General features: G+C 39.6%; 1 protein-coding gene across 3 annotated transcripts in view; it reads right to left on the bottom strand.

Moving 5' to 3' along the window:
• The window catches only part of srcap.L (Snf2-related CREBBP activator protein L homeolog), a 60,597-nt gene extending 34,543 nt beyond the window's left edge, over nucleotides 1-26,054 (bottom strand). For all 3 annotated transcript variants that reach the window (XM_018236707.2, XM_041577412.1, XM_018236708.2), the window contains exons 1-5: nucleotides 25,797-26,054; nucleotides 14,093-14,286; nucleotides 10,738-10,935; nucleotides 8,995-9,180; nucleotides 4,487-4,627 (exon numbers count right to left, since the gene is read on the bottom strand). In XM_018236707.2, the coding sequence (XP_018092196.1) occupies nucleotides 4,487-4,627; nucleotides 8,995-9,180; nucleotides 10,738-10,935; nucleotides 14,093-14,125 (558 nt within the window). In that variant the 5' untranslated portion in view covers nucleotides 14,126-14,286; nucleotides 25,797-26,054. The remainder of the gene's footprint in view (nucleotides 1-4,486; nucleotides 4,628-8,994; nucleotides 9,181-10,737; nucleotides 10,936-14,092; nucleotides 14,287-25,796) is intronic.
• Between the last annotated feature and the right edge of the window lie 202 nt (nucleotides 26,055-26,256).

The raw sequence follows: 26,256 nt of genomic DNA, 5'->3' as shown, positions 1-26,256 counted from the left end.
TGACAATAGTGTATACATTTTCACGGCTGATGCGCGCTGGCTGCTGCAATACAAGCACCTGGTGTGTGTAATATGCGACATTAGACCCCCCTAACAGTACAGAGACCCCAGAAAACCATATATTTTCAGAAAGTACACATTTTGACGAATCCAATATGGGTAAATATGTGTTCCTACTGCAAACTGTCAAACTGCAAAGCAATGCTGAACGTAACGGTTTTTATCAAATTTCTGAACATCGTCACAAAGCTTGAATTTTACCCCATTATATGCCCCACATTTCGTAACTTATCAGCATAAAACATCCTAAATATGAGCGCATGGGGTCTACTGAACACTTTGATGCCCAATATGCATAGATATACCAAACTATGTGGCGCACAGAGACCCCCAAATGACAATATGTATAGACATTTTCACGGCTGACGCGCTGGCTGCTGCAATATAACCACCCAGTGTGTGTATTATGCGACATTAGACCACCTAACAGCACAGAGACCCCAGAAAACCATATATTTTCAGAAAGTACACATTTTGACGAATCCAATATGGGTAAATAAGTGTTTCTACTGCAAACTGCCAAACTGCAAAGCAATGCTGAACATAACGGTTTTTATCAAATTTCTGAAAATCGTCACAAAGCTTGAATTCTACCCCATTATATGCCCCACATTTCGTAGCTTATCAGCATAAAACATCCTAAATATGAGCGCCAGGGGTCTACTGAACACTTTGATGCCCAATATGCATAGATATACCAAACTATGTTGCGCACAGAGACCCCCAAATGACAATATGTATAGACATTTTCACAGCTGACGCGCTGGCTGCTGCAATATAAGCACCTGGTGTGTGTATTATGCGACATTAGACCCCCCTAACAGTACAGAGACCCCAGAAAACCATATATTTTCAGAAAGTACACATTCTGACGAATCCAAAATGGGTAAATAAGTGTTTCTACAGCAAACTGCCAAACTGCAAAGCAATGCTGAACATAACGGTTTTTATCAAATTTCTGAAAATCGTCACAAAGCTTGAATTTTACCCCATTATGTGCCCCACATTTCGTAACGTATCAGCATAAAACATCCTAAATATGAATGACAGGGGTCTACTGAACACTTTGATGCCCAATATGCATAGATATACCAAACTATGTGGCGCACAGAGACCCCCAAATGGATATATAGTAGATAAAATTTACATAGGCAAAACAAAATAACACAGAACAGTGTGAAATGCAAATAAATCACCAAAAACTAATAAAACCACAAAAATCAATGCTTTTTTTTTTCACACTAGTGTAATCGGCCACCAGAATTACCGTTTGAATATTTTAGCTGGGCCAAATCGATTATACGGGCAGAAACAAGTGAACAACACAAATGCAGAGCTGAAAATGCAATAAAATGGCTAAAAATTCAATAAAATGGCTAAAAATGCACCAAAATACCCAAAATTGCAATATAACCACCAAAATAACATACAAAAGCTATTGCACAGTACGGTTAGCGAATACGCTATTCGGAACGGCAATAAAACATTTTTTTTAGCCCAAAAAGAGACGATGCGATAAGAAAAAAAAAAAAAAAAGCCACAAAGCCATATATGTACATATGCGTGTGCACAACGGGTAAATTGCATGTTATTTGCGCATGTGCGCGTGTGCAAGTGTACATGGGTGCTGTGAGTGTGTGTGACCCCCCCAATCCCCAAAAATCTATGTGTGAGTGTGTGTAAGTGTGAATGTAAGTGTATATTACTGTAATAAGTGTGTGTTGGTGTGTTTGTGTGTTTTTGTGTGTGTAAATGTTACACTTACCTGGGGTAGATGCTGCAGATCGATCAGAAAGGGTCCCACGCAGCAGATCTCCAGCTCCAACGATCATCAGCCATGTGGGGGCGGAGCTGGGCGGAAGTGCGGCGCAGGCAGCAGCAGGACGCATAGGAAACGCGTCCCTGCTGCTGCTTTGGGGCCCCTGGGCGATCGCGCCCCAGGGGCCACACGATCCCCTGCTCTGCTCGTTGTCTAGGGGCAGGGGATCGTGAAGGAGCGGAGCGAGCGGCTCTAACAGCCGCTCCTCCGCTCGCAAACCCGGAAGTGCTGCAGAACGTAGAATCTACGATCTGTGGCACTTTGGTCCTTTGATCCACAGAACGTAGATTCTACGTTCTGTGGCACTTAAAGGGTTAAAGGAGACATATTATGTGAAATACATGAATGTACCAGTGCATTATACTCTCCATAATATAGAAGGAACATGCTTAAAAAAAAGTTATTGTTTTTTGGTTGATTTAATGAAAATATAGCAAAAAACCCTACTAGTCCCGCCCATGTGTTCCACTTCCTGTTTCCTCCTTTTCCTCATTAGGATAGGAACCAAGCAGCTAGGCTGACCTGATAGGAAACTGAAGCCCGTCTTTGCTGGGGAGAGTGCAGGGCTGTGATTGGCAGGGACCATTATGACATGTTCACCCCTCAATTGAAAAGTGGAGAGTGATTGTAGCAGATCTATAGGGAGCTTCAACAAAGGGGCCAATTTTAAAGTTAATGATCATTTTCATTCCAAAGTAAAACCAGCACGTTTTAAATAATACATTAATTGATACATTTCTTACCTTTGGCCCTGCTGAGCCGAATGCCTGAGTTTCATTAAAGGGGTTGTTCACCTTCAAACAACTAGTTGTTTTCAGATAGATCACCAAAAAAAAACAGCTTTTGCAAATACTTTCTATTTTCTATGTGTCACCATTTTTCTAATATTGAAGCGTAAAGTGTAATTTTTCCCCTACTAAAGCAGCTCTGGGAGGGGGGGTCGCCGACCCTGTAAACTGATCTAAATTGATACATTTAGTTGATACATTTCTTATCTTTGTCCCTGCTGAGCAGAATCTCTGGGTTTCATTACAGGCAGCTGTTAGAATTGATACAATAGTTGCTGATACTCCAGAGATGCAGTTGAGAAATGTATCAACTAAATGTTGCAAATTGTAACCGTTCAGATTCTGCACCTGAATTACCAGACTTGAAACTGGACCAGAGACACGAACATTAAACTTAAATTCTGGGGAAAATGGTAAAAAACAAAAAACCTAGAAGGCAATTGACAAAATTCTGGTGAGCAATATGAAAATAACTGAATAAAGTGTTAGGAAAGTGACAACCCCTATTGATTTCTGTGCCCCATAAAACATTCAAACAAAAAAATAAAAAATTTGCTTTTTAATTGCCAGATTATTGTTTGTGTGTCTCTCTGTATGACGTGACATAGCAACAGATGCAGTCATTGTCATAAAGAGACTTATGCTGTAGCACCAGCTACCAAATCCAAACCTACAGATCAGGCAGGGACTTGTTTAGAGTGCGCATACTTAAAGGGGTGGTTCACCTTCAAGTTAACTTTTAGTTCATTATAGAATGGCCAATTCTAAACAACTTTTCAATTGGTCTTCATGATTCATTATTTTTTATTCTGACACATTCCAGATTTTAAAAGGGGGTCACTGACCCGATCTAGAAAACAAATGCTCTGTAAGGCTACAAATTTATTGTTATCGCTACTTTTTATTACTCATCTTTCTATTCAGTCCTTTCAACGAAGATCAGCACTTTGTGCAAAAAAGATAAAGATTATATATTATATGACTATATATTACCTTTCTCAAGGCAACCACACCACCCCACAATTCATTCAGTTTAAATAGCCAATGATAACACATATATACATATACACACACATATACATACACATTAGGACCGAAACGTTGGACCTTATATGATGTAAATAAAGGTGACATTTTTTTCACATGGGTGTGCCGGTTCCTGATATTCTTGGATATACATAAAATAACTGTGCACCCACACATACACCCATCCGTTATCCAGAAAGCTCCAAATTACAGAAAAGCCGGTCTCCCATAGACTCCATTTTATCCAAATTTTAAAAAATTATTTTCTCTATAATAATAATAATAATAATAATAATAATAATAATAATAATAATAATAATAATAATAATAATAAAACAATAGCTTGTACTTGATCCCAACTAAGATATAATTAATCCTTATTGGAAGCAAAAGCAGCCTATTGGGTTTATTTCATGTTTACATGATTTTCTAGTAGACTTAAGGTATAAAGATCCAAATTACAGAAAGATCCATTATCGGGAAAACCCCAGGTCCCAAGCATTCTGGATAACAGGTCCCATACCTGTACACACACACAGAGATACACAAGCGCCTATTATGTGCACTCTGAACTCTATACATGACATAATAAAATCACAAGTCAGTGCTGAATGCTTCATCTAGTGCAGATATAGGTAAACTCACAATACATAACTTAGACTGATAAACAGCCATGTGCAAATAAAGACATCATTAAGGAACATAGTTAATATCTCCAGTCACAAGCAAAGTATAAATGAACAGCTGCAGACTATTCTCCTTGAGTATATTCAGGTATTCCATAATAACTTACCTTCTCGACATTACTCCAGAACTGACGCACTTCCTTAGCGATGGTGGTAGCAATACGCCTGAGCTTGGCTTGCTCTTCCCGACGGGCTCTTTCTTCTTTCTGCTTCAGCTCCTCGTGGTGACGAACAACCATCCGTACCAGCTGCATGGGCACAAAAATAACAGACGTAGTTCAGCAAGTACATCATGTACTAATATAAATGCTTCAGGTCAACACAGTATGCCTCACCACAATTAATGCGGTACAGGATCTGTTATCCAGAAACCAGGTATCCAGAAAGCCCTGAATTACGGAATGACCGTCTCCCATAGACTCCATTTTATCCAAATAATTCAAATTTTTAAACATGGTTTCCTTTTTCTCTGTAATAATGAAACAGTAGCTTGTACTTGATCCCGACTAATATAATTAATCCTTATTGGAAGCAAAACCAGCCTGTTGGGTTTATTTAATGTTTACATGATTTTCTAAAAGACTTAAAGGGATACTGTCATGGGGGAAAAAAAAATCCAAAATGAATCAGTTAATAGTGCTGCTCCAGCAGAATTCTGCACTGAAATCCATTTCTCAAAAGAGCAAACAGTTTTTTTTATATTCAATTTTGAAATCTGACATGGGGCTAGACATATTGTCAATTTCCCAGCTGCCCCAAGTCATGTGACTTGTGCTCTGATAAACTTCAATCACTCTTTACTGCTGTACTGCAAGTTGGTGTGATACCACCCCCCTCCCTTTCCCCTCCCCCAGCAGCCAAACAAAAGAACAATGAGAAGGCAACCAGATAACAGCTCCCTAACACAAGATAACAGCTGCCTGGTAGATCTAAGAACAACACTCAATAGTAAAAACCCATGTCCCACTGAGACACATTCAGTTACATTGAGAAGGAAAAACAGCAGCCTGCCAGAAAGCATTTCTCTCCTAAAGTGCAGGCACAAGTCACATGACTGGGGACAGCTGGGAAATTGACAAAATGTCTAGCCCCATGTCTGATTTCAAAATAGAATATAAAAAGATCTGTTTGTTCTTTTGAGAAATGGATTTCAGTGTAGAATTCTGCTGGAGTAGCACTATTAACTGATGTGTTTTGAAAAAAACATGCTTTCCGATGACAGGATCCCTTTAAGGTATGAATATCCAAATTAAGGAAAGATCCGTTATAAGGAAACAGCCAAGTCCCGAGCATTCTGGATAACAGGTCCCATACCTGTACCTTGTGTGTCCTTCTGTGTTAACGTAACAGCAAAAGATGGCAGTCAGTGTGACAGAAGGAATATGCTTTAGCACCAGCTACCAAATCTAAGCCTATAGACACAGGCAGGGACTTGTTTAGAGTGCGTACAGTTCCATCTTAAAATATATACAGTATATTCATACACACAAACACAAATAAACTGTTTAATATTGTGACATAGCTGAGACATATAAGGTCACTACTGAGCCACTACTGAAGGCTTCATTTAGTTCAGGGCTGCCCAATAGATAGATTGGGATCTACCAGTAGACTTTTAGCTGGTGATCTGATCTCAAGACACAAAGAACTCAAGAAACAAACTGCTTGTCTAAATCACCCTCCTGTTTCATGATTTTCATTCAGATATTTTTATTCTAAGGTTACATAGTTGTTAAACATAGAAATATAAATTCTTTCATAAATCAATATAATTAAGTAATATTTTCCATAAAACAGAAAGCTAACAATGCTTTTATGGATGTAGACATAATGGGACATCATCACTACAAGTAGAGCTCACATTTAGACAGACTGATCCACCCCCACATGCTCTGTAAGGTTACAAATGTATTTTTAGCGTGACTTTTTATTACGATATTGCTATTCAGATCCTCCCCAATTATATTCCAGTCTCTTATTCAAATCAATGCATGGTTGCTAGGGTAAAAAGGACCATAGCATCCAGATTGCTGAAAATTGCAAACTGGAGAGCCGCTGAATAAACAGCTAAATAACTCAAAAACCACAAATAATAAAAAAAGAAAACCAATTGCAAATGGTCTCAGAATATTACTCTCTACATCACAGTAACAGTTAATTGAAAGATGAACAACTCCTTTAATGGGGTTGTTCACCTACCAACACCAAAGTTCTGTTGTTTTCAGTTCACCAGAAATAAGAATTTTTTTTCAATTATTTTATATTGTCTATATGTGGCAGCTTTTCGTATATTAATGTGTAGGCTAGGGCCAGACAACTGCGGATCTCATCCACAGGTATAGAATCCACTCCTCTGCTGCTTGTTAGGCCCCAAATCCACCCGCAGATCAGAAAACAAGGGGAGAAGTAGTGATGCACAAATCCAGGATTCGGCAAATTAGGATGGAGAGGGAAGTCGTGTGACTTTTTGTGAAGTAATAAATGTTTTCCCCTTCCCACCCCTAATTTGTATATGCAAATTAAGATTATGAACAGTATTTGGCCGAATCTTTCACAAAGGATTCGGGGGTTCAGCCGAATCCAAAATAGTGGATTCGGTGCATCCCTAGGGAGAAGCAGGGCAACTTTCTAAATAAACCGTCCTAAATTGATACATTAGTTGATATATTACTTAAGGGATGCACCGGATCCACTATTTTGTATTCAGCCAAACCTCTGAATCCTTAGCGAAACATTCAGCCATATGCAAATTAGGGGCGGAAAGGGGAAAAAAAATTTTACTTCCTTGTTTTGTGACAAAAAGTCACGAGATTTCCCTCCCCGTCCCCAGATTCGGTTCGGCCAAACCCGAATCCTGCTGAAAAAGGCCGAATTCTGGCCAAATCCCGAACCACATCCTGGATACGGTGCATCCCTACATGACTTATATTTGCCTTCTGGGTGGAATCCTAGAGTTTCATTAAAGGCAGCTGTTAGAATTGATACAATAGTTTCCGATATTCCACAAATGCTACTGAGAAATATATCGACTAATGAGGCATGTTGTGAATTCAGAATCTGCAACCGAATCACTGAGCTGCCAGACTGCAACACCAGAGACACTTTAACAGTAAACTTTCATTTTGAGAAAATGGTAAGAGATTAAAGAACTAACTGAAAACAACGAAAATGGAAAAAAACTTTTGGAAGGTGAACTTCCCCCTTAATCTTTAAACAAACTTTTTTTTTATTTTTACCTGCAGGTCGAATTAAAAATTCTAATTTTGCAATTTTTTTTTATGGTCAAGACTCAAATCCAAATTGTGAATTATCCAAACTCGATTTGAGTTTTAATTCAAATGTCGTAATTACTCAAACTTTGGCCCTTTAAAAATTCAAATTTGACTAATCGCCCCATAAAACCTGCCGAGAGAGGTCCAGGGATCAATTTGGACATGTTACATGCTTTCCTGACATTCAAGTTTTTTTTTCCAGAGAAAAAGCAAATTGAGTTAGTCGAATTCAATTCGATTTGGTAAAATGTGCAAGTTTTAGATATTCGATTTTTTTAATACATAAACCCCCAATAGAATTACGAGTATATTTGAATTTAATAGAGGTAAAGGGATTGTTCACCATTGAGATAACTTTTACTATGATGTAGAGAGTGATATTGAGACAATTTGCAATTGGTTTTAATTTTTTATTATTGAAGGTTTTTGTGTTATTTAGCTTTTTATTCAGTAGCTTTGAATCTTAGGCAATCTGGTAACTAGGGTTCAAATTACCTTAGCAACCATGCACGGATTTGAATTTGAGACTCAAATATGAATAGGAGAGGCCTGAATAGAAGGATCAGTAATAAAAAGTAACAATATATTTGTAGCCTTACAGAGCATTTGTTTTTAGAAGGGAGTCAGCGAACCCCATTTGAAAGCTGCAAAGAGTCAGAAGAAAAAAGCAAATAACTATAAAAAATAAATAATGAAGACCAATGGAAAAGTTGTTAGAATTGGCCATTCTATAACATACTAAAGGTTACCTTAAAGGTGAACCAACCGTTTAAAAAAAACCTCACATCAATTCGAAATTCAGTGCTACAGGTCACTGCACCTTAAAATGAACTTTTAGTATGATGTAGAGAGGGATATTCGGAGACAAGTTGCAATTGGTTTTCATTTTTTATTATTTGTGGTTTCTGAGTTATTTAGCTTTTTATTCAGCAGCTCTACTGTCTGCGATGTCAGCAATCTGGTTGCTAGGGCCCAAATTAACCCAGCAACCATGCAATGTTTTTAATAAGAGACTGGAATATGAATAAGAGAGGCCTGAAGAGAAAGAGGAGCAATAAAAAGTAGCAATAACAATACTTTACTTATGTAATATTATTAATGTTTAGCTTTACAGGGCATTTGTTTTCTAGATGGGGTCAGTGACCCCTGTTTGAAAGCTGGAAACAGACAGTAGAAGAAGGCAAATAATTAAAAAACTATAAAAAAAAAGAACAAATGAAGCCCAATTGAGAAGTTGCTTCAAATTAGCCATTCTGTAACATACTAAAACTGTGAACCACCCCTATAACTGTAATGCCCAGCAGTTTAATAACACAGCAATGCTTCATTTTGAAGCTCCTCACCTTTCTAGCAACTCCCCTCTTCCAGCGACGTTCCTGTGCAAAATCTGCAGAAAGCCACTGCATCTCTTCACACAGGTAATCCCACAGCACTTTGGGACGGGTTGGCTCAGGAACCTTGGAGAGACGACGTGGAGTCCAAAACCCCTCCTTGCGCAGCTCAGCAATGCGGTTCTCTATTTCGGCTTCCTGATGAGAGACATTTGGTCTCAAGTATGAAATCTCGACTCACAGTCACATAATATTTATTACAGAAGGGTTTTTCCTTATACTTAAAGGAACAGTTCAGTGTAAAAATAAAACTAGGGTAGATAAAGGCTGGAGTGACTGACAGAACACTACTTCCTGCTTTGCAGCTCGCTAACTCTGAGAAGCAGCGACTTTAAAGGAATTGTTCAGTATAAAAATAAAAAAATGGGTAAATGGATAGGATTTGCTAAATAAAAAATGTATCTAATATAGTTAGGCAAAAATGTAATGTATAAAGGCTGGAGTGACTGGATGTGTAACATAATAGCCAGAACACTACTTCCTGCTTTGCAGCTCTTTTGGTTTCCACTGATTGGTTACCAGGCAGTAACCAATCAGGGACTTGAGGGTGGGCCACATGGGTCATAACTGTTGCTGAGCTGAATGTGGAGGATCAATTGCAAACTCACTGAGCAGTTATGTCCCATGCGGCCCCCCTTACAGTCGCTGACTAACTCAGAGTTAGAGAGCTGAAAAGCAGGAAGTAGTGTTCTGTTCTGTTAGAAATCCAGTCACTCCAACCTTTATTCATTATATTTTTTGGCTAACATTTTTTATTTTGCACAGCATATTTATTTACCCAGTTTTTATTCTTAAACTGAACAGTTCCTTTAAGGTTCAACATGTAAAGCCATCCACTGATCTACAGAAAATAAGCCCCCCAATGGTAAAACCTTAAAAATCTAAATTCTGAATTCGGCTGCACTGTTGCAAACACCTGTGAGAAATAGTTCTAAAAGAAAAAAGCAATCTTGTTCCAAGTCTACTCAACCTAATAAAGTTTCTCTGGTCAGCAGAACCCCTGAATAGTGTCGCTGCTGTGAGACACACAGAATATAAGCTCTTCCATAGGAAATGGAAACAACTTCTTCATTCCACATAAACATTATACTACTAACCCCACACATTTTTCAGCAGAATTGCACGTAGTACAAGGGAATGCATATGCTGCCATAATTACATAAAATATATAATTACAGGTTAAAAAAAAAGCTAAGAGAGTCACTGCTAAGTAAAGTGCCATTTAGAGGACTTTTTGGCTGGCCATGCCCCTTACAGTCATACTTTGTATTGCTGGGTCACATCCACATCAAGCTTATAATGGTTTTATAAAAACAAGAATAGCACTATGGGAGGTGATAAAGAAGCTTGAGGAGTCCTGCATCGAGTCAGGTACCCACAGGAATACCCACAAAGTGGTTGGGTTTCAGCCAAAAAGTCCCAATTCCTTGGCCTAAGGGCAGTCCGTGGGTAACCCAGCTGGGTAACCAACAAAGGTGCAGGCTTCATCCCTCCCACCATTGTGTTTCTTTAAATTTTTAAATATTTTTGGGAAAAATCAGCACCAGAGTGACGGCACTTTCGGTCAAAGGACTCTAGCTTGAGGACAGTATGCCAGACTAGCCAAGGAAGGATAAAATGACAAGTTGAGCCATGTACAGCTCTTAATGAAATAAAACAAGATTTGCACACTGCTTCTATAAGAAACACACTTACATGTTTGGCTTGTTCAGCAATCTCTGATTGGCCGTCCCATTTTTGCCCCCCACTATTATCCTGTTGGGAACCATCCATCCCATCGTAAGTGGGGGAGCCACAAGCCGTGTCCCCCATTTCACCAGAGAGGTCAAAGGGGGACAGCTCTGCACTGGAGCCGGGAGACACTGGGTTACTGCCCGTCATTTTGTCTGATGCCTGAAAAAGAAAGGAAGAAGAAACAAATAAACTACAGGTATGGCATCTACTATCCAGATAATCTGGATCTCCATACTTAAGTGGTTATTAAAATCCAAATATTAAAATCTCGAAAAATTATATTTCTTTTCACTAGAAAAAAATTTTTGAGGGACAAAAAAATCTCGAATTTTTTGAGATTTATTGAACCACAACGCTGCAAAAAGCCACAATCCAAAAACAAGCCATCTAAGACCTGCCATGGTCCTGTAAAAGTCAATGGGAGAGGCACCTATACCAATTCTGAAGTTTTCGTGGTCTGAGCTGGGCTTAGCCTGAAAATCTGACTTTTTCGTGGTTTTTGGGGGAAAAAAGCCTGAAGATTTTGAGCTATTCGGGATAAAAAGCCTGAGAATTATGAGCAATTTGGGATAAAAATACAAAAAAATTTGAGCAATTCGGAAAAAAGCCAGAAAACCGTGAGCAATTCGGAAAAAGCCAAAAAAATTTAGCAATTCAGTAAAAATTTGAAAAATGTGAGCGATTCTGGGAAAAAAAGCCCAAAAAATGTATGCAATTTGAGAAAAAGTCCTAAAATTTTGAGCAATTCAGGAAAAAGCCTTGTAAAATTTGAGCAATTCCAAAAAAAAAAAAAAAAAAAAGAGACCAAGAAAAATGCAAGCAATTTGGAAAAAAGCCCAAAAAATGTGAGCAATTAGGGGGAAAAAGTTGAAAAATTTGAGAAATCTGGAAAAAGTTCAAATTTTTGCAATCTGGGAAAAAACACACAAAAAAAAAATCTGCAATTCGGGGGAAAAGCCAGAAACATTCAAGCAATTCGGGAAAAATCGGGATATATTTTAGAAACTTGGGAAAAAAGCCCGAAAAAGTAGAGCAATTCAGGTTTGAGTATTATTTTATTAATAAATAGGCTAAAATCAGGCATGGGAGTTTAGGCGTTCCGTAAAAAAAAAACAAAAAAAAAACCTTTAAAGTCTACTAGAAAATAATTTTAACATGGAATAACCCCATTAGGATTGTTTTGCCAACAAAAAGGATTAATTATTTCTTAGTTGGGATCAATTATAAGTTACTTTTTTATTTAAAAAAATTGAATTATTTTAAAAAATGTAAATTGAAATGATTGCAATGGAGTCTATGGGAGATGGCCTTTCCGTAATTCAGAGCTCTCTGTATTATGGGTCCAATACCTGTATCTCTACAAGCAGGAAAATAACCGTTTAAAAGTGAGGAGTCTCTGAGCACGCATAATTATAATAAAAACATGTAACTAAAAATATCTTTATAGTGACCTTGCTGGTATCTGAGGATCTATCCAGGACAGCAAATAGGCAGCTCTAAAAAGTTGTCCCTTAAAGGAACAGTAACACAAAAAAGAAAATCATTTTAAAGCAATTAAAGGGGACCCGTCACCCAAAAAAATTATTCAAAATCCTATTTTATCACATTAGTCAAGCAAAATGAACTTTAATTACACTATATAAATTATTTGAATCTTGCTTCCTTCAGTCGGAATTCATAATTATAACAAGCAGGCAGGAGCCATTTTGTGGACACTGTTAATAAGTAAAGCCTTGTATCATCTCAGAATCTTGTTTGTGCACCAGAATGGGGGACCTGATGTCCATCCCCATGTCCTGGCTACACAATTAAATGGTTAAAAGAACAGGGGGAATGTGTTGAGAGCAGTAACATCTAAGAAGTGCTGAATGGAAAGTGATAGTAATTGTCTGCTCTATGCCCAGAATTTGGATTTCATGTTTAATTTGAAAAGGACTTTTATTATACAGATTTTTGTGTCTGGGTGACAGGTCCACTTTAAATATAATGTACTATTGCTCCACATTGGTAAAAGTTATGTGCTTGCTTCATAAAAACTACTAGAGTTTATATAATTAGGCTGCTTTGTAGCTATGGGGGCAGCCATTCAAGCTGAAAAAGGAGAAAAGGCACAGGATACTTAGCAGTTAACAGATGCACTGTGTAGAATCCCCTTTTATTCCATTACAGGGCTTATCTGTTATCTGCTATGTAACAGGAGCTTTTAATGGCTGTCCCACAGCTACAAAGCAACTTGTTTATATGAACTATAGTAGTGTTTCTGAAGCAGACACCAGTTTTACTAGTGCAGTGCAACACTGCATTATATTTTAAAGGGATTCGGTCATGATTTTTATGATGTAGTTTTTATTTCTAAATGACACTGTTTACACTGCAAATAATTCACTCTACAATAAAAAATTTCATTCCTCAACAACAAGTGTATTGTTTTTAGTTGTAATATTGGTGTGTAGGTGCATCTCAGGTCATTTTGCCTGGTCATGTGCTTTCAGAAAGAGCCAGCACTTTAGGATGGAACTGCTTTCTGGCAGGCTGTTGTTTCTCCTACTCAATGTAACTGAATGTGTCTCAGTGGGACCTGGATTTTACTATTGAGTGTTGTTCTTAGATCTACCAGGCAGCTGTTATCTTGTGTTAGGGAGCTGCTATCTGGTTACCTTCCCATTGTTCTGTAATTAGGCTGCTGGGGGGGGGGGAGCGAGGGGGTGATATCACTCCAACTTGCAGTACAGCAGTAAAGAGTGACTGAAGTTTATCAGAGCACAAGTCACATGACTGGGGGCTACCGGGAAACTGAAAATATGCATTTTTTTTCTGTCTATTGTGTACTCATGGGCTTCTGTATCAGAATTCCAGTTTTCAGCATAAACCTCCAGGGCTAGGGCTTGAGCATGCTCAGTTTGCTCCTCTCTCTCACTCTCCCCCTACCACTCAGGCAGGAATTGATGTCACAATCAAGCTAATATGGCAGCTGCTATCCTAAACAGAGAGAGCTTCTAGAGCTGGTTACTCAGGTAAGCATTCTGCATAATAAATATAGTTTTATAGCTTGCATTATTGTGGCTAATCTATTGGCAATAAACTGCTTCGGTAGCTTTCCTTCTCTTTTAATACACTTATTTTTTGGTGTAACTGTTCCTTTAACTGCTGAATTGCCCACATACGGTGCTTAGAACTTGTGCATAAATGTGTGCGTGTGGCCACTCAAGGGTGCACTTTTTGATATCCACAGCCAGGGGAAAGGGGGCAGTAAATGAACTGGCTCATCCTATAGAAAGAGTTTCTGTGAGGCTGTGCTGAGTGAAGCTTTGCATACCTGCAGCTGGTGTGGGGCAGGACAGGACTGCATAGCAACACTTGCAGGTGACTCCGCGCTGTTGTCCTGTGAGGCCGTAGAGATTGTGGCTTGTTCAAGTGCATGCTGGGATGCTGCCTCATTCTGAGCCAGGCCGTCCAGTCTCCAGTCCAGAGCGCCACCCAACTCACACTCACTGTAGCTTTAACTTCTCACTGTCAGGGAAAGAAATTCAATCACAGTTAAAGGGTATGTCATAGGGGAAAAAAATAGTTTTTTCAAAATGCATCAGTTAATAGTGCTGTTCCAGCAGAATTCCGCACTGAAATCCATTCAGCAAACAAATTGTTATATATAATTTTGAAATCTGACATGGGGCTAGACATATTGTCAGTTTCCCAGCTGCCCCCAATCATGTGACTTGTGCTCTGATAAACTTCAGTCACTCTTTACTGCTGTACTGCAAGTTGGAGTGGTATCAACCCCCACCCTTTCCCCCCGGCAGCCAAACAACAGAACAATGGAAAGGTAACCAGATAACAGCTCCCTAACACAAGATAACAGCTGCCTGGTAGATCTAAGAACAGCACTCAATAGTAAAATCCAGGTCCCACTGAGACACATTCAGTTACATTGAGTAGGAGAAACAACAGCCTGCCAGAAAGCAGTTCCATCCTCAAGTGCTGGCTCTTTCTGAAAGCACATGACCAGGCAAAATGACCTGAGATGCACCTACACACCAATATTACAACTAAAAATACACTTGCTGGTTCAGGAATGAAATTTTACAGTGTAAACAGTGTAATTTAGAAATAAAAACGACATCATAAAAATCATGACAGAATCCCTTTAAAACTCAGAAAAGCAGATTATAGACAGTGTAATATGTAGCCTACAGACGACCATTTATGAATATGGGGAAGTGTAAATGTACAGTACAAGCAAATTCAGCAGAACAATCCTATTTGTTTGATTTAGTCCAAAGCAGGTGAATGAATGTTTGCTCTGTGATGATGCCAAACAAGCAATTCTCAGTGATCATATCTGACCTTTGGGCTTGGCCTCAAAATCAAGAGAAAATGTCCAAAAGGACTAGTAATTAGTCATGAGCGAATCTGTCCCGTTTCACTTCGCCGAAAACTTAGCGAAACAGCCAAAAAATTGCGAAGCGCATTGAAGTCAATGGGTGTCAAAATAATTTTGACACGCGTCAATTTTAATGCGCATAACAATTTTTACACTCGCACGACTTTTTTTTTTACGTGTGACAATTTTTATTTTTTTTTTACAGTGAATTTTTCCGTAGCGAATTTTTGCAGCCGTTTTACAAAAATATCTGCAGGTGATTAAGTGCGTAAATTCGGGCAAATCCATGCCTGGCGAATAAATTCGCCCATCACTACTAGTATAGGTATGGGATCAGTTATCAGGAAACCAGTTATCCAGAAAGTATAGGACATGATAGAAAGTAATAGTAAAAAAAGTGCAGCTGCACAAAGCAATCGTTTTTTGTCTGCCCAGGTCAGTGACCCCCATTATGAAAGCTGGAAAGGAGGACGAAAATGAGAACATAGTTAAAAAAAGACCAATTGAAAAGGTGCAAAAAGAAGAAAGGCTAACACATACTTAAAAAATGCTTAACTTAAAAATTCACCCGTTTAAAGGGGATTTCCAAATCCAAAGTGCTGGGATGCTGTTTACTGCACAGAGCTGCTGAATATGATGGCAAATCCTTTATTTTCAAATTCTTATGCACAGATTTGTAGCCTTTGTTGGGGGTCGAGCCCTTAAAAAGCCCAATATTTTTGTCAAGCTATTTAAAACCTCAGGGGTGGGGGGTATATCAGTTAAATGGAAAATTAATGAGTTAGGCAAGAAGGCAGCTCCCAAATAAGTTTATTTATTTATTCTGTGATATATCTAAGAGGGAGAGAGACTAATTGAGTAGCAATCAGGGTTGGGGCAAACGAGCAGATTCGGGGAGATTTAGTCGTCCAAACTGCCTTCCATCTGCTTGAATGAAGAATCGCCTGCGCTAATGCACTCGCGGCACTTCGTTTTCCGTAGTCGCCCGAAGTTGCCTCTCGAGGAAACTTCAGGCGACTTCAGAAATCGATTGCGCCATGAGTGTATTAGCATAGGCGATTCTTCATTCAAGCAGAGGGAAGGCAATTTGGGGAGACTGTTGCCACGCAGAAGAGGTGATTAGTCGCCAGGCAACGAAATCTCCCCCCCCGAGTCTGCTTCTCTGCCCCAACCCTCAGAGGACAGCTATTTTATGGCACATCAAACTTCTAATTAATCCTTTGACTCAGACTTCTCAGTTGTTTTGTTTTTAGACTTCTACATTTTTAAATGCATTTTCCATGTTGATTGAATGAAGTTAATTACACAACAAAAAAGCCAAAATTACAAAATCACTGCCAAAGCACAAAAATATAAACCGCATCCTTTGGTAATTCTAAACCAAAAATTAAGTCGGTAAGTTTTTTTTTGGTCGAATTAGTCTGATCGAATAGGTCCGTATTTGGCCAAATTCGAATCATACAAATCGAAGGAATATCGCATTTTTTCATTTGAATATTCACCTCAACCTTTGATAAATCTGCCCCTTATTGTTATTGCTCCTTTTTATTACTCGTCTTTCTATTCAGGCGCCTCCTATTTATATTCTCTTACTCAAATCAAAGCATGGTTGCTAGGATCATTAGGACCCTAGCAACCATATTGCTGAAATTTCAAGCTGGAGAGCTGCAGAATAAAAAAGCTCAAAAACCACAAATAATAAAAAATGGAAACCAATTGCAAATTGTCTCAGAATATCCCTCACTACATCATACATACTAAACGCTTATGTAAAGGTGAACAACCCATGTAAAGAGCAATAAAGGCCAGCAAAAAAAAAACAGGGGTCAGGGAGGATTGGGATAACAAATCTTGTAAAGACAAACATCTAATGTACTGCAGCAGTGGCCTCATGTGCTGCTAGGAAGACTACATGATACAGCTGAGCTTTACACATTCATTCACATAGAAATGTTGCTTGAATGTTAAATTGAGCCAATCAACAAAGACTTAAGCTTGCCATAGATGCAAAGATCCAATCATTCGGACTTCCCCATCTCCCGACCTGCCACTAACCATTCAGATCAAATAAAGTAGTAAAAGAACAGATCTTTGCATCTATGGCAAGCTTCAGAATAGCCATACAATTATATTTCTTCTCTAAAACCACTAGTGGTCAGCATGTCCCTCTAAACCCCCAAAATGTTGCCGTATGTCGCATTATTTTTCCCAAAAGTCGCCTCACAAGGAAACACCAGGGGACTGAGCTCACATTACCCACAGGCCATTTATATTTAGATTAGTTGCCCACAGTAGAGGAGATTTGTCACAGGCAACTATTCTTCTTGTGTCTCTTTGCATCATGCTACTTTATACAGGTACTACTTTGAACTATGAACTTTACAAAATAATGCTTAAAGGAGAAACAAAAATGTACCAGTGTAGTATACTCAAATATAAACTGTTTTTAGTCCAATGTAAGATCAGCACTGTATATTATTCATAGTTGCCTACAAGATTGGGGATTTCTTAGTTATCTTAGGTCTCCTTTAAACCTCTGCTTTGCAGTGCCATTGGTTGGGCCCAGTAGAATGTCAACATGCACCCCACAGTTCACAAAAATCAAATAACACCTTCCTGTGTGACGTAGGCACCCAAACAGATTACACATATAAGAAACCTTGGATAGAGAATTATATGTAGTAAATATCAATTGATGGCATGTTAATGACCTCTACTGACCAAACAGAGGTATATCATACACAAAATTTAACATAAGCATGGTGTAAGGTTAAAATTTTAATTTTTATTCCATCATATTAAAATATCCCCTCATGGAGCCTAACACGTTTCATGCTTACCCATCACTTAGTCATAGGCAATCCGGAGCAGATTATTCCATATGTAAGAACCCACCACCCTATTGCAAAGTCACATGTAATCATGGGGCCCCATATTAGTTGGTTAGCAGGCTACCCCCACAGTGCCCCAATTATTAGCCTGCTGGCTGCCTGGGGCCAATAGGGAAAAAGAAAAGTCACTCAAATGTTTCAATCTGTGTGTGCAGTACTCCCTATACAACCCTGATGGAAGCCTTAAAGGAACAGTTCAGTGTAAAAATAAAAACTGGGTAAATGGATAGGCTGTGCAAAATAAAAAATGTTTCTAATATAGTTAGTTAGCCAAAAATGTAATATATAAAGGCTGGAGTGAACAGATGTCTAATAAAACAGCCAGAATCCAACTTCCTGCTTTTCAGCTCTATAACTCTGAGTTAGTCAGTGACTATAAGGGGGCCCACATGGTACATTTCTGTTCAGTGAGTTTGTAATTGATCCTCAGCATTCAGCTCAGATTCAAAAGCAACAGATATGACCCATGTGCCCCCCCTTCAAGTCTCTGATTGGTTACTGCCTGGTAACCAGGGTAACCAGTCAGTGTAAATCAAGAGAGCTGAAAAGCAGGAAGTAGTGATCTGACTGACATGTTATACATCAAATCACTCCAGTCTTTATACATTACACGTTTGGCTAACTAACTATATTAGAAACATTTTTTATTTTGCACAGCCTATCTATTAACCCAGTTTTTATTTTTACACTGAACAATTCCTTTAAAGTGACCTGTCACCCAGATATAAAAAGCTGTATAATAAAGTCCTTTTCAAATTAAACATGAAACTCAAATTCTTATTTTTATTTTGAAAGCATTCATAGCTTTTGTAAATTCATTTAAAAATCTTTGCTGTCAATCAAATATTGCCTGCCCCTCCTCTATGACTTAAGGTGGCCATACACGGGCCGATAAAAGCTGCCGACAGACCGAGTTGGCAGTTTATTGGCCCATGTATGGGGCCCCCCTGACGGGCTGCCCCAATCGAGATCTGCCAGAAAGTCTGCCAGATCTCGATCGAATGGGACTAAAAATCCCGTCTGATCCGATCGTTGGGCCCTAGGGCCTACGATCGGATCAGCCCAATATTGCCCACCTCAAGGTGTAGCCAGTGCATGGGGATGGACATCAGGTCCCCCATTCTGGTGCACAAACAAGATTCTGAGATGATACAAGACTTGTCTTAATAACAGTGTCCACAAAATGGCTCCTGCCTGCTTGTTATAATTATGAGTTCCCAGACTGATGGAAATGAGATTCAAATTATTTATATAGTGTAATAAAAGTTCATTTTGCTTGACTAATATAATAAAATAGGATTTACAATTTTTTTTTGAGTGACAGGTCCCCTTTAATCTCCTGCACAAGAGGTACAATGAACAAGGATCTCAGTTCCAGTGCAAATAGGACTAGATTGAGTGTGCATGTAAATACTTTTCAGTCTCCAATAGTTGCATCACTTTATCCTCCTTTCTCGTGCCAATATGCCTCCCTAATGTGCAACATCACATGCAGCCGTTCATAATCAGAAGAAAGAATTCCGGTTATATTACTACTCCACGCAAGCTAAAAACAGAGGAACAACAGAAAAGGCCAATAAAACCTCTTACACAATCTACTCTTCCTTTAAAGGACCAGTAACAATTTTTTATTTTTTAATTCATTATGATACAACAAAAAAAAAACCACAAAGACAAATTAAACTTTGAAATCACTAAGTCTTTATTAAGAAATAACTTCACAAAATTCCGCTTGCGCTCCTCTTCAGAAAGTGATCAGGCGATCCATCGTGCAACAATCGATTTCTCCTCCCTGCCTTCCTTATAGGAGATAGCCAGGGAGGAGAAAAGAGCACCGCACGATGGATCGCGATCACCTTTTCTAAAGAGGAGCGCAAGCGGAGTTTCGGTAAGTTATTTCTTAATAAAGACTCAACGATTTAAAAATTTAATTTGTGTGTTTGTAGTTTTTTTTTTTCGTTGTATACTAACAAATTTAAAAAAAAATTGCTGTTACTGGTCCTTTAAACATACTTAGAGCAGTGGTTCTTGGACTCTTTGCATTACCCCTCTCCTTTCCCAGGGCCCCCTTACACATGAACACATTGTTATTAGGCAAAGAATATGTAAGAGCAGATAAGAAACACCCATAGATTAAACTCTGAGTAGTGACCAGGCTGGGCAACCCGGGCAGCCAATGAGCTTTCTTATTAAACCTCACACTAAATGGCTTTGGCCTTAAACAGACAATAGTAAACTATGACCCAAACCCCAGGTAGCCCAGCAATTCAAACCAATGAATGTGGCAAAAAATGCCATATTTATATACTGAACTTATTGCCCCAGCCTAAAGTTTCAGCTTGTCAATAGCAGCAATGATCCAGGACTTCAAACTTGTCACAGGGGGTCACCATCTTGGAAAGTGTCTGTGACACTCACATGCTCAGTGGGCTCTGATTGGCTGTTGAGAAGCTAAGCTTAGGGCTCGTCACTAATTATCCAGCAGAAAATGAGCTTCCCCTGTAATATAAGCTGATGCTACAGGTTTGCTGATTATTAAATTCTGATGCTAATTGCACTGGTTTCTGTGCTGCCATGTAGTAATTATGTGTATTAATTACTAATCAGCCTTATATTGTGACATTTCTATTCTATGTGTACTGTATATTGTGAGTGGGTCCCTAAGCTCAGTAAGTGACAGCAGCACAGAGCATGTGCAGTGAATCAGCAGAAAAGAAGATGGGGAGCTACTGGGGCATCTTTGGAGACACAGATCTTTACTGCTAAAGGGCTGTGGTTGCCTTGGGCTGGTACAGAATAAAACATAATGTACAACATTTCTGGCTACTTCTTTAGTTAAGCTTTAGTTCTCCTTTAAAGGGGTCGTTCACCTTCCAAACACTTTTTCCATTCCTGTCTCGTTCAGACTGTTCATCAGAAACAGACTTTTTTTCAATTGCTTTCCATGTGTTTTTTTTCTACAGTTTTTCCAAAACTGAAGTTTATTTTAATGTTTGTGTCTCTGTTGTTTGAGTCTCAGGTGCAGATTCTGAACGGTTACAATTTTGCAACATGTAGTTGATCCATTTCTCAGCAGATTCTCTGGAGTATCAGCAACTATTGTATCAAGTCTAACGGCTGCCTGTAATGAAACTCAGGGATTCTGTTCAACAGGGACAAAGATAAGAAATGTATCAATCAACTAAATGTATCAATTTAGATCAGTTACAGAGTCCGTAACACCAGTCAACCGGAGTGGTTTTAAAGGGATGTTCTACAATCACCAATTCTAGACAACTTTTCAACTGGCCTTCATGATTTATTTTTTTTTTATTATTTTTGAGTTATTCTGACTCACTGACCCCATCTAAAAATTAATGTATTGTTATTGCTCATTTTTATTGCTCTTCTTTCTATTCAGCCCCTCTCCTATTCATATTCCAGTCTCTTATTCAAATCAATACATGGTTGCTAGGGTAAATTAGACCATATCAACTACATTATTTAAATAGTAATCCGGAGAGCTGCTGAATAAAAAGCTTAATAACTCAAAAACCACAAACATTAAAAAATAAAAGCCAGTTGCAAATTGTCTCAGATCATCACTCGCACATCATACTAAGTTAACTCAAAGGGAAAAACCCGTTTAAAAAAGACAAAACATGAAAAATGAAACATCAATAGAAAGTAACTGAAAAAAGTCTATTTCTGGGGAATTATCTGAAACCAACTGAATTGAAAAAAAAGTGTTGCAAGATTAACAACCCCTGTGGTGGTGAAAAGACGTCAGGAAGATGAATAAGAGAAGTCCTCAATAAACAATGGGGAAAAAACTTAACAAGTTTAGCAAAAACTCACAGAGAAATTGTTTTTTGGCTGCTGGGGTCAGTGACCCTCCCCTTTGAAAGCTGGCAAGTAATTAAAAAAAATAAATAAAGAACAGTTGAAAAGAATTTCACTAAAAAGTGCTTTATAGGGATTGTTTTTTTCAATTCAGTTGGTTTCAGATAATTCCCCAGATATGGACTTTTTTCAGTTACTTTCTATTGATGTTTCATTTTTCATGTTTTGTCTTTTTTAAAGGGGTTGTTCATCTTTGAGTTAACTTAGGATGACGCGTTTCGTATCACAGATACATAGTCACCTATCTGTGATACGAAACGTGTCAGGATTGATTTGTTTTTAATCTACTGAAATAAACTTGAAGTTTTTACCCGATGAGTGGACTGCGGAATGCTGGCCAACATATATGATTTTGATTGCACACCTCCTTCAGCTACGGGGTCGGGGCGATGCACCTGGGCCACTCGTCTACTTTGGCGAGTGCTGTCTTTTTCAAAGTTTATAGTAATTGTGTCAAGATTGTGCGAACCCAGGAGAGTAGGACCTGGGGTATATAAACCCAGGTCATCGGCTAAAAAGGGCGAGCACGATATCTGGATGAAGGCCTTTAGCTGTTTTTTCTAAAGAAAATAAATAATATAACAATATAAAAACTCTAAAACTCTAAATATGCTAAATGCCTTATAGAAAATATAGGTTGAACTTGAGCTTATTATTTCTGTGAATTAACTTAGTATAATGTGCGAGTGATGAATCTGAGACCATTTGCAACTGGCTTTTATTTTTTTATTGTTTGTGGTTTTTGTGTTATTTAGCTTTTTATCCAGCGGCTCTCCAGTTTGCAATGTCAGCAGTCTGGTTGCTAAAGTTCAAATGACCCTAGCAACCATGCATTGATTTGAATATGAGACTGGAATGTGAATAGGAGAGGGACTGAATAGAAAGAAGAGCATTAAAAACACATTTATTTTTAGATGGGGTCATTGAGTTATGGGGTACCTGAAACAAATACCTTTTCCAATTTCTTTTTTATTTTCTACTATTTTTTCTAATATTTAAGCTTAAAGTGAACCGGACACTACAAAAACTACTCTTCAGAATATTAATGTACAGCAAAAGTTACTTATAGGTCATGTTGATCATTTTCATCACCTTTTGTGATTGTTACTTGACGTTCCTAAACCTGACTGTTTTGCCAACCTGGCTGTCCCTTTTCAACCAGCCTAATCTAATGCTAACGGACTCCTGCTGAATAAATATGGCAGCCCCCATATACACCGAACACACTATTTTGGATTTGGCCAGACCCTTTGTGTACGATTCGGCCAAATACCAAACTAAACCCTAATTTGCATTTGCAAATTAGGGAAGAAAATGGAAAAAACTCTGCTGCTATAATTGCTTTTATCTCCTTGTTTTGTGATGGAAAGTCATTTGATCCGACTGCCCAGTTTCTCCTCGTTGTGACCCGATCATTGGGCCCTTTCAGCCCAATATTGCCCACCTCAATATGTATGGTCAGTTTTAGGTAGGAGAGATGGCTGGCACACAGGGAAAGAAGACTCTTCCATTCACAGAGGGGGGAGGCTACAGACAAGGACCATGTGACACATTATAATAAAGGGGGAGGCTACAGACAAGGACCATGTGACATTATAATAATGGGGGGAGGCTACAGACAAGGACCATGTGATAAATTATAATAAAGGGGAAGTTACAGACAAGGACCATGTGACATTATAATAATGGGGGGAGGCTACAGACAAGGACCATGTGACACATTGTAATAATGGGGGAGGCTACAGACAGACCATGTGACATTATAATAAAGGGGGGAGGGTAGAGACAAGGACCATGTGACATTATAATAAGAAGCCGGCACAGACAGAGGGCTAGCAGTCCATGCTTCAGGCAAGAAGAGCTTGAAAACAATAACAGATAAGGGACCACTCAGAGCAGCTTGGCCACATAAACCCATAGACTTAAATAAACATTCAGCTAGTCCTGGCCATGTCCAGTAAAGTAAAGGTTTTCAAGCCAGAGAGCTGAACGCTGTTCCCCAGTGTTGCTTTGTGAGTGACTCCATTGTGGGAAAGTGATTTATTCACATTTATAGAGAGGGATTTGCCATTAAAGTAGAAGCAACAGTGTGTGCAGAGGAATGGCCGACCCTTGTATGAATGACGTGACAGTGAGTACATGATGTGGAACTGTAATTAGTGGCCCTGACAACATCATACAACTGAGCCCTCCCAGCCTCAACTTCAGGGTACTGCAAGAGAGGTGGCATTTAGGAGGGCAGTGTAATGCAAGAGAGGTGGCATTTAGGAGGGCAGTGTAATGCAAGAGAGGTGGCATTTAGGAGGGCAGTGTAATGCAAGAGAGGTGGCATTTAGGAGGGCAGTGTAATGCAAGAGAGGTGGCATTTAGGTGGGCAGTGTAATGCAAGAGAGGTGGCATTTAGGAGGTCAGTGCAATGCAAGAGAGGTGGCATTTAGGTGAGCAGTGTAATGCAAGAGAGGTGGCATTTAGGTGAGCAGTGTAATGCAAGAGAGGTGGCATTTAGGTGGGCAGTGTAATGCAAGAGAGGTGGCATTTAGGAGGGAAGTGTAATGCAAGAGAGGTGGCATTTAGGAGGGCAGTGTAATGCAAGAGAGGTGGCATTTAGGTGAGCAGTGTAATGCAAGAGAGGTGGCATTTAGGAGGGCAGTGTAATGCAAGAGAGGTGGCATTTAGGAGGGCAGTGTAATGCAAGAGAGGTGGCATTTAGGAGGGCAGTGTAATGCAAGAGAGGTGGCATTTAGGAGGGCAGTGTAATGCAAGAGAGGTGGCATTTAGGAGGGCAGTGTAATGCAAGAGAGGTGGCATTTAGGAGGGCAGTGTAATGCAAGAGAGGTGGCATTTAGGAGGGCAGTGTAATGCAAGAGAGGTGGCATTTAGGAGGGCAGTGTAATGCAAGAGAGGTGGCATTTAGGAGGGCAGTGTAATGCAAGAGAGGTGGCATTTAGGAGGGAAGTGTAATGCAAGAGAGGTGGCATTTAGGAGGGAAGTGTAATGCAAGAGAGGTGGCATTTAGGAGGGCAGTGTAATGCAGAGAGGTGGCATTTAGGAGGGCAGTGTAATGCAAGAGAGGTGGCATTTAGGAGGGCAGTGTAATGCAGAGAGGTGGCATTTAGGAGGGCAGTGTAATGCAAGAGAGGTGGCATTTAGGAGGGCAGTGTAATGCAAGAGAGGTGGCATTTAGGAGGGCAGTGTAATGCAAGAGAGGTGGCATTTAGGAGGTCAGTGTAATGCAAGAGAGGTGGCATTTAGGAGGGCAGTGTAATGCAAGAGAGGTGGCATTTAGGAGGGAAGTGTAATGCAAGAGAGGTGGCATTTAGGAGGTCAGTGTAATGCAAGAGAGGTGGCATTTAGGAGGGGAGTGTAATGCAAGAGAGGTGGCATTTAGGAGGGAAGTGTAATGCAAGAGAGGTGGCATTTAGGTGAGCAGTGTAATGCAAGAGAGGTGGCATTTAGGAGGGCAGTGTAATGCAAGAGAGGTGGCATTTAGGAGGGCAGGAATGTGGCACTTACATAAGTAGTGAAATAGAAGCGAGTGGAGCATTTAGACAGAGGAAGCCGGTATTTAGGTTGTTAGGGAGACGCAAAGGGGAGGCATTTAGCTAGTGAGTGAAATAGAAGGTAAGTAGTGGGGGAGGCATGTTGGTAGGGAACAGGCAGTCAGTTAGGGAGAGAGAGAAAGAGATTCAGCAATTAGGTAGGAAGGGAAAGCAGTGAGAGAAGGGAAAGCAGCCGACATACACACGGGCTGGTGGGAGGGGAGGCAGGACACGTGTAGGATTACAGAGAAAGGACCCGGCGTAGAGAGGGGAAGTGACCCGGCAATAGGCAGTCAGCTCGCGGCCGCCATCTTGTCTGGGACTCACCTGAGCGGCGGCTCCTCCTCCTCTCTGGTCTCCGGGAGCTGTCACCAAACACAATCCGCAGCCATCCGGTGCACACGAGTCGCTAGTAATTGCCCGCGGTAGCTCCGTGCTCCAAGGCCTCTGTCAGGGAGAGATCCAGTGAGTATTCTCCGGCAAGCGAGCGGGAAGGCGGGAAAATTCTGTAGGAAAATAGCGGGACGGGAGCCGGCGTTCACTGCGCAAAATGGCGACGGGGGCGGAGAAAGCGCGCAGAGCAAGGGGGCGGGGTTGCGTCGCATCAAAATTGGGCGGAGACACGTAGCGATATGAATGACGGGATACATTGTACTGAGTGAAGTAACAGACCGGCGCAGCATAACGTGGAAAACATTATAATAACAATACATTAAACATGTTATTAAAAATATCCATTCAGTACAGTTTGATTAAAGATTATTTTTCATCCATATTGTTATGTTTA

This window comes from Xenopus laevis, chromosome 9_10L (genome assembly GCF_017654675.1).
Source record: "Xenopus laevis strain J_2021 chromosome 9_10L, Xenopus_laevis_v10.1, whole genome shotgun sequence".
Taxonomy (NCBI): domain Eukaryota; kingdom Metazoa; phylum Chordata; class Amphibia; order Anura; family Pipidae; genus Xenopus; species Xenopus laevis.
Note: the sequence above shows the minus strand (reverse complement) of the source record. Positions and strands in the feature narration are given on the sequence as shown.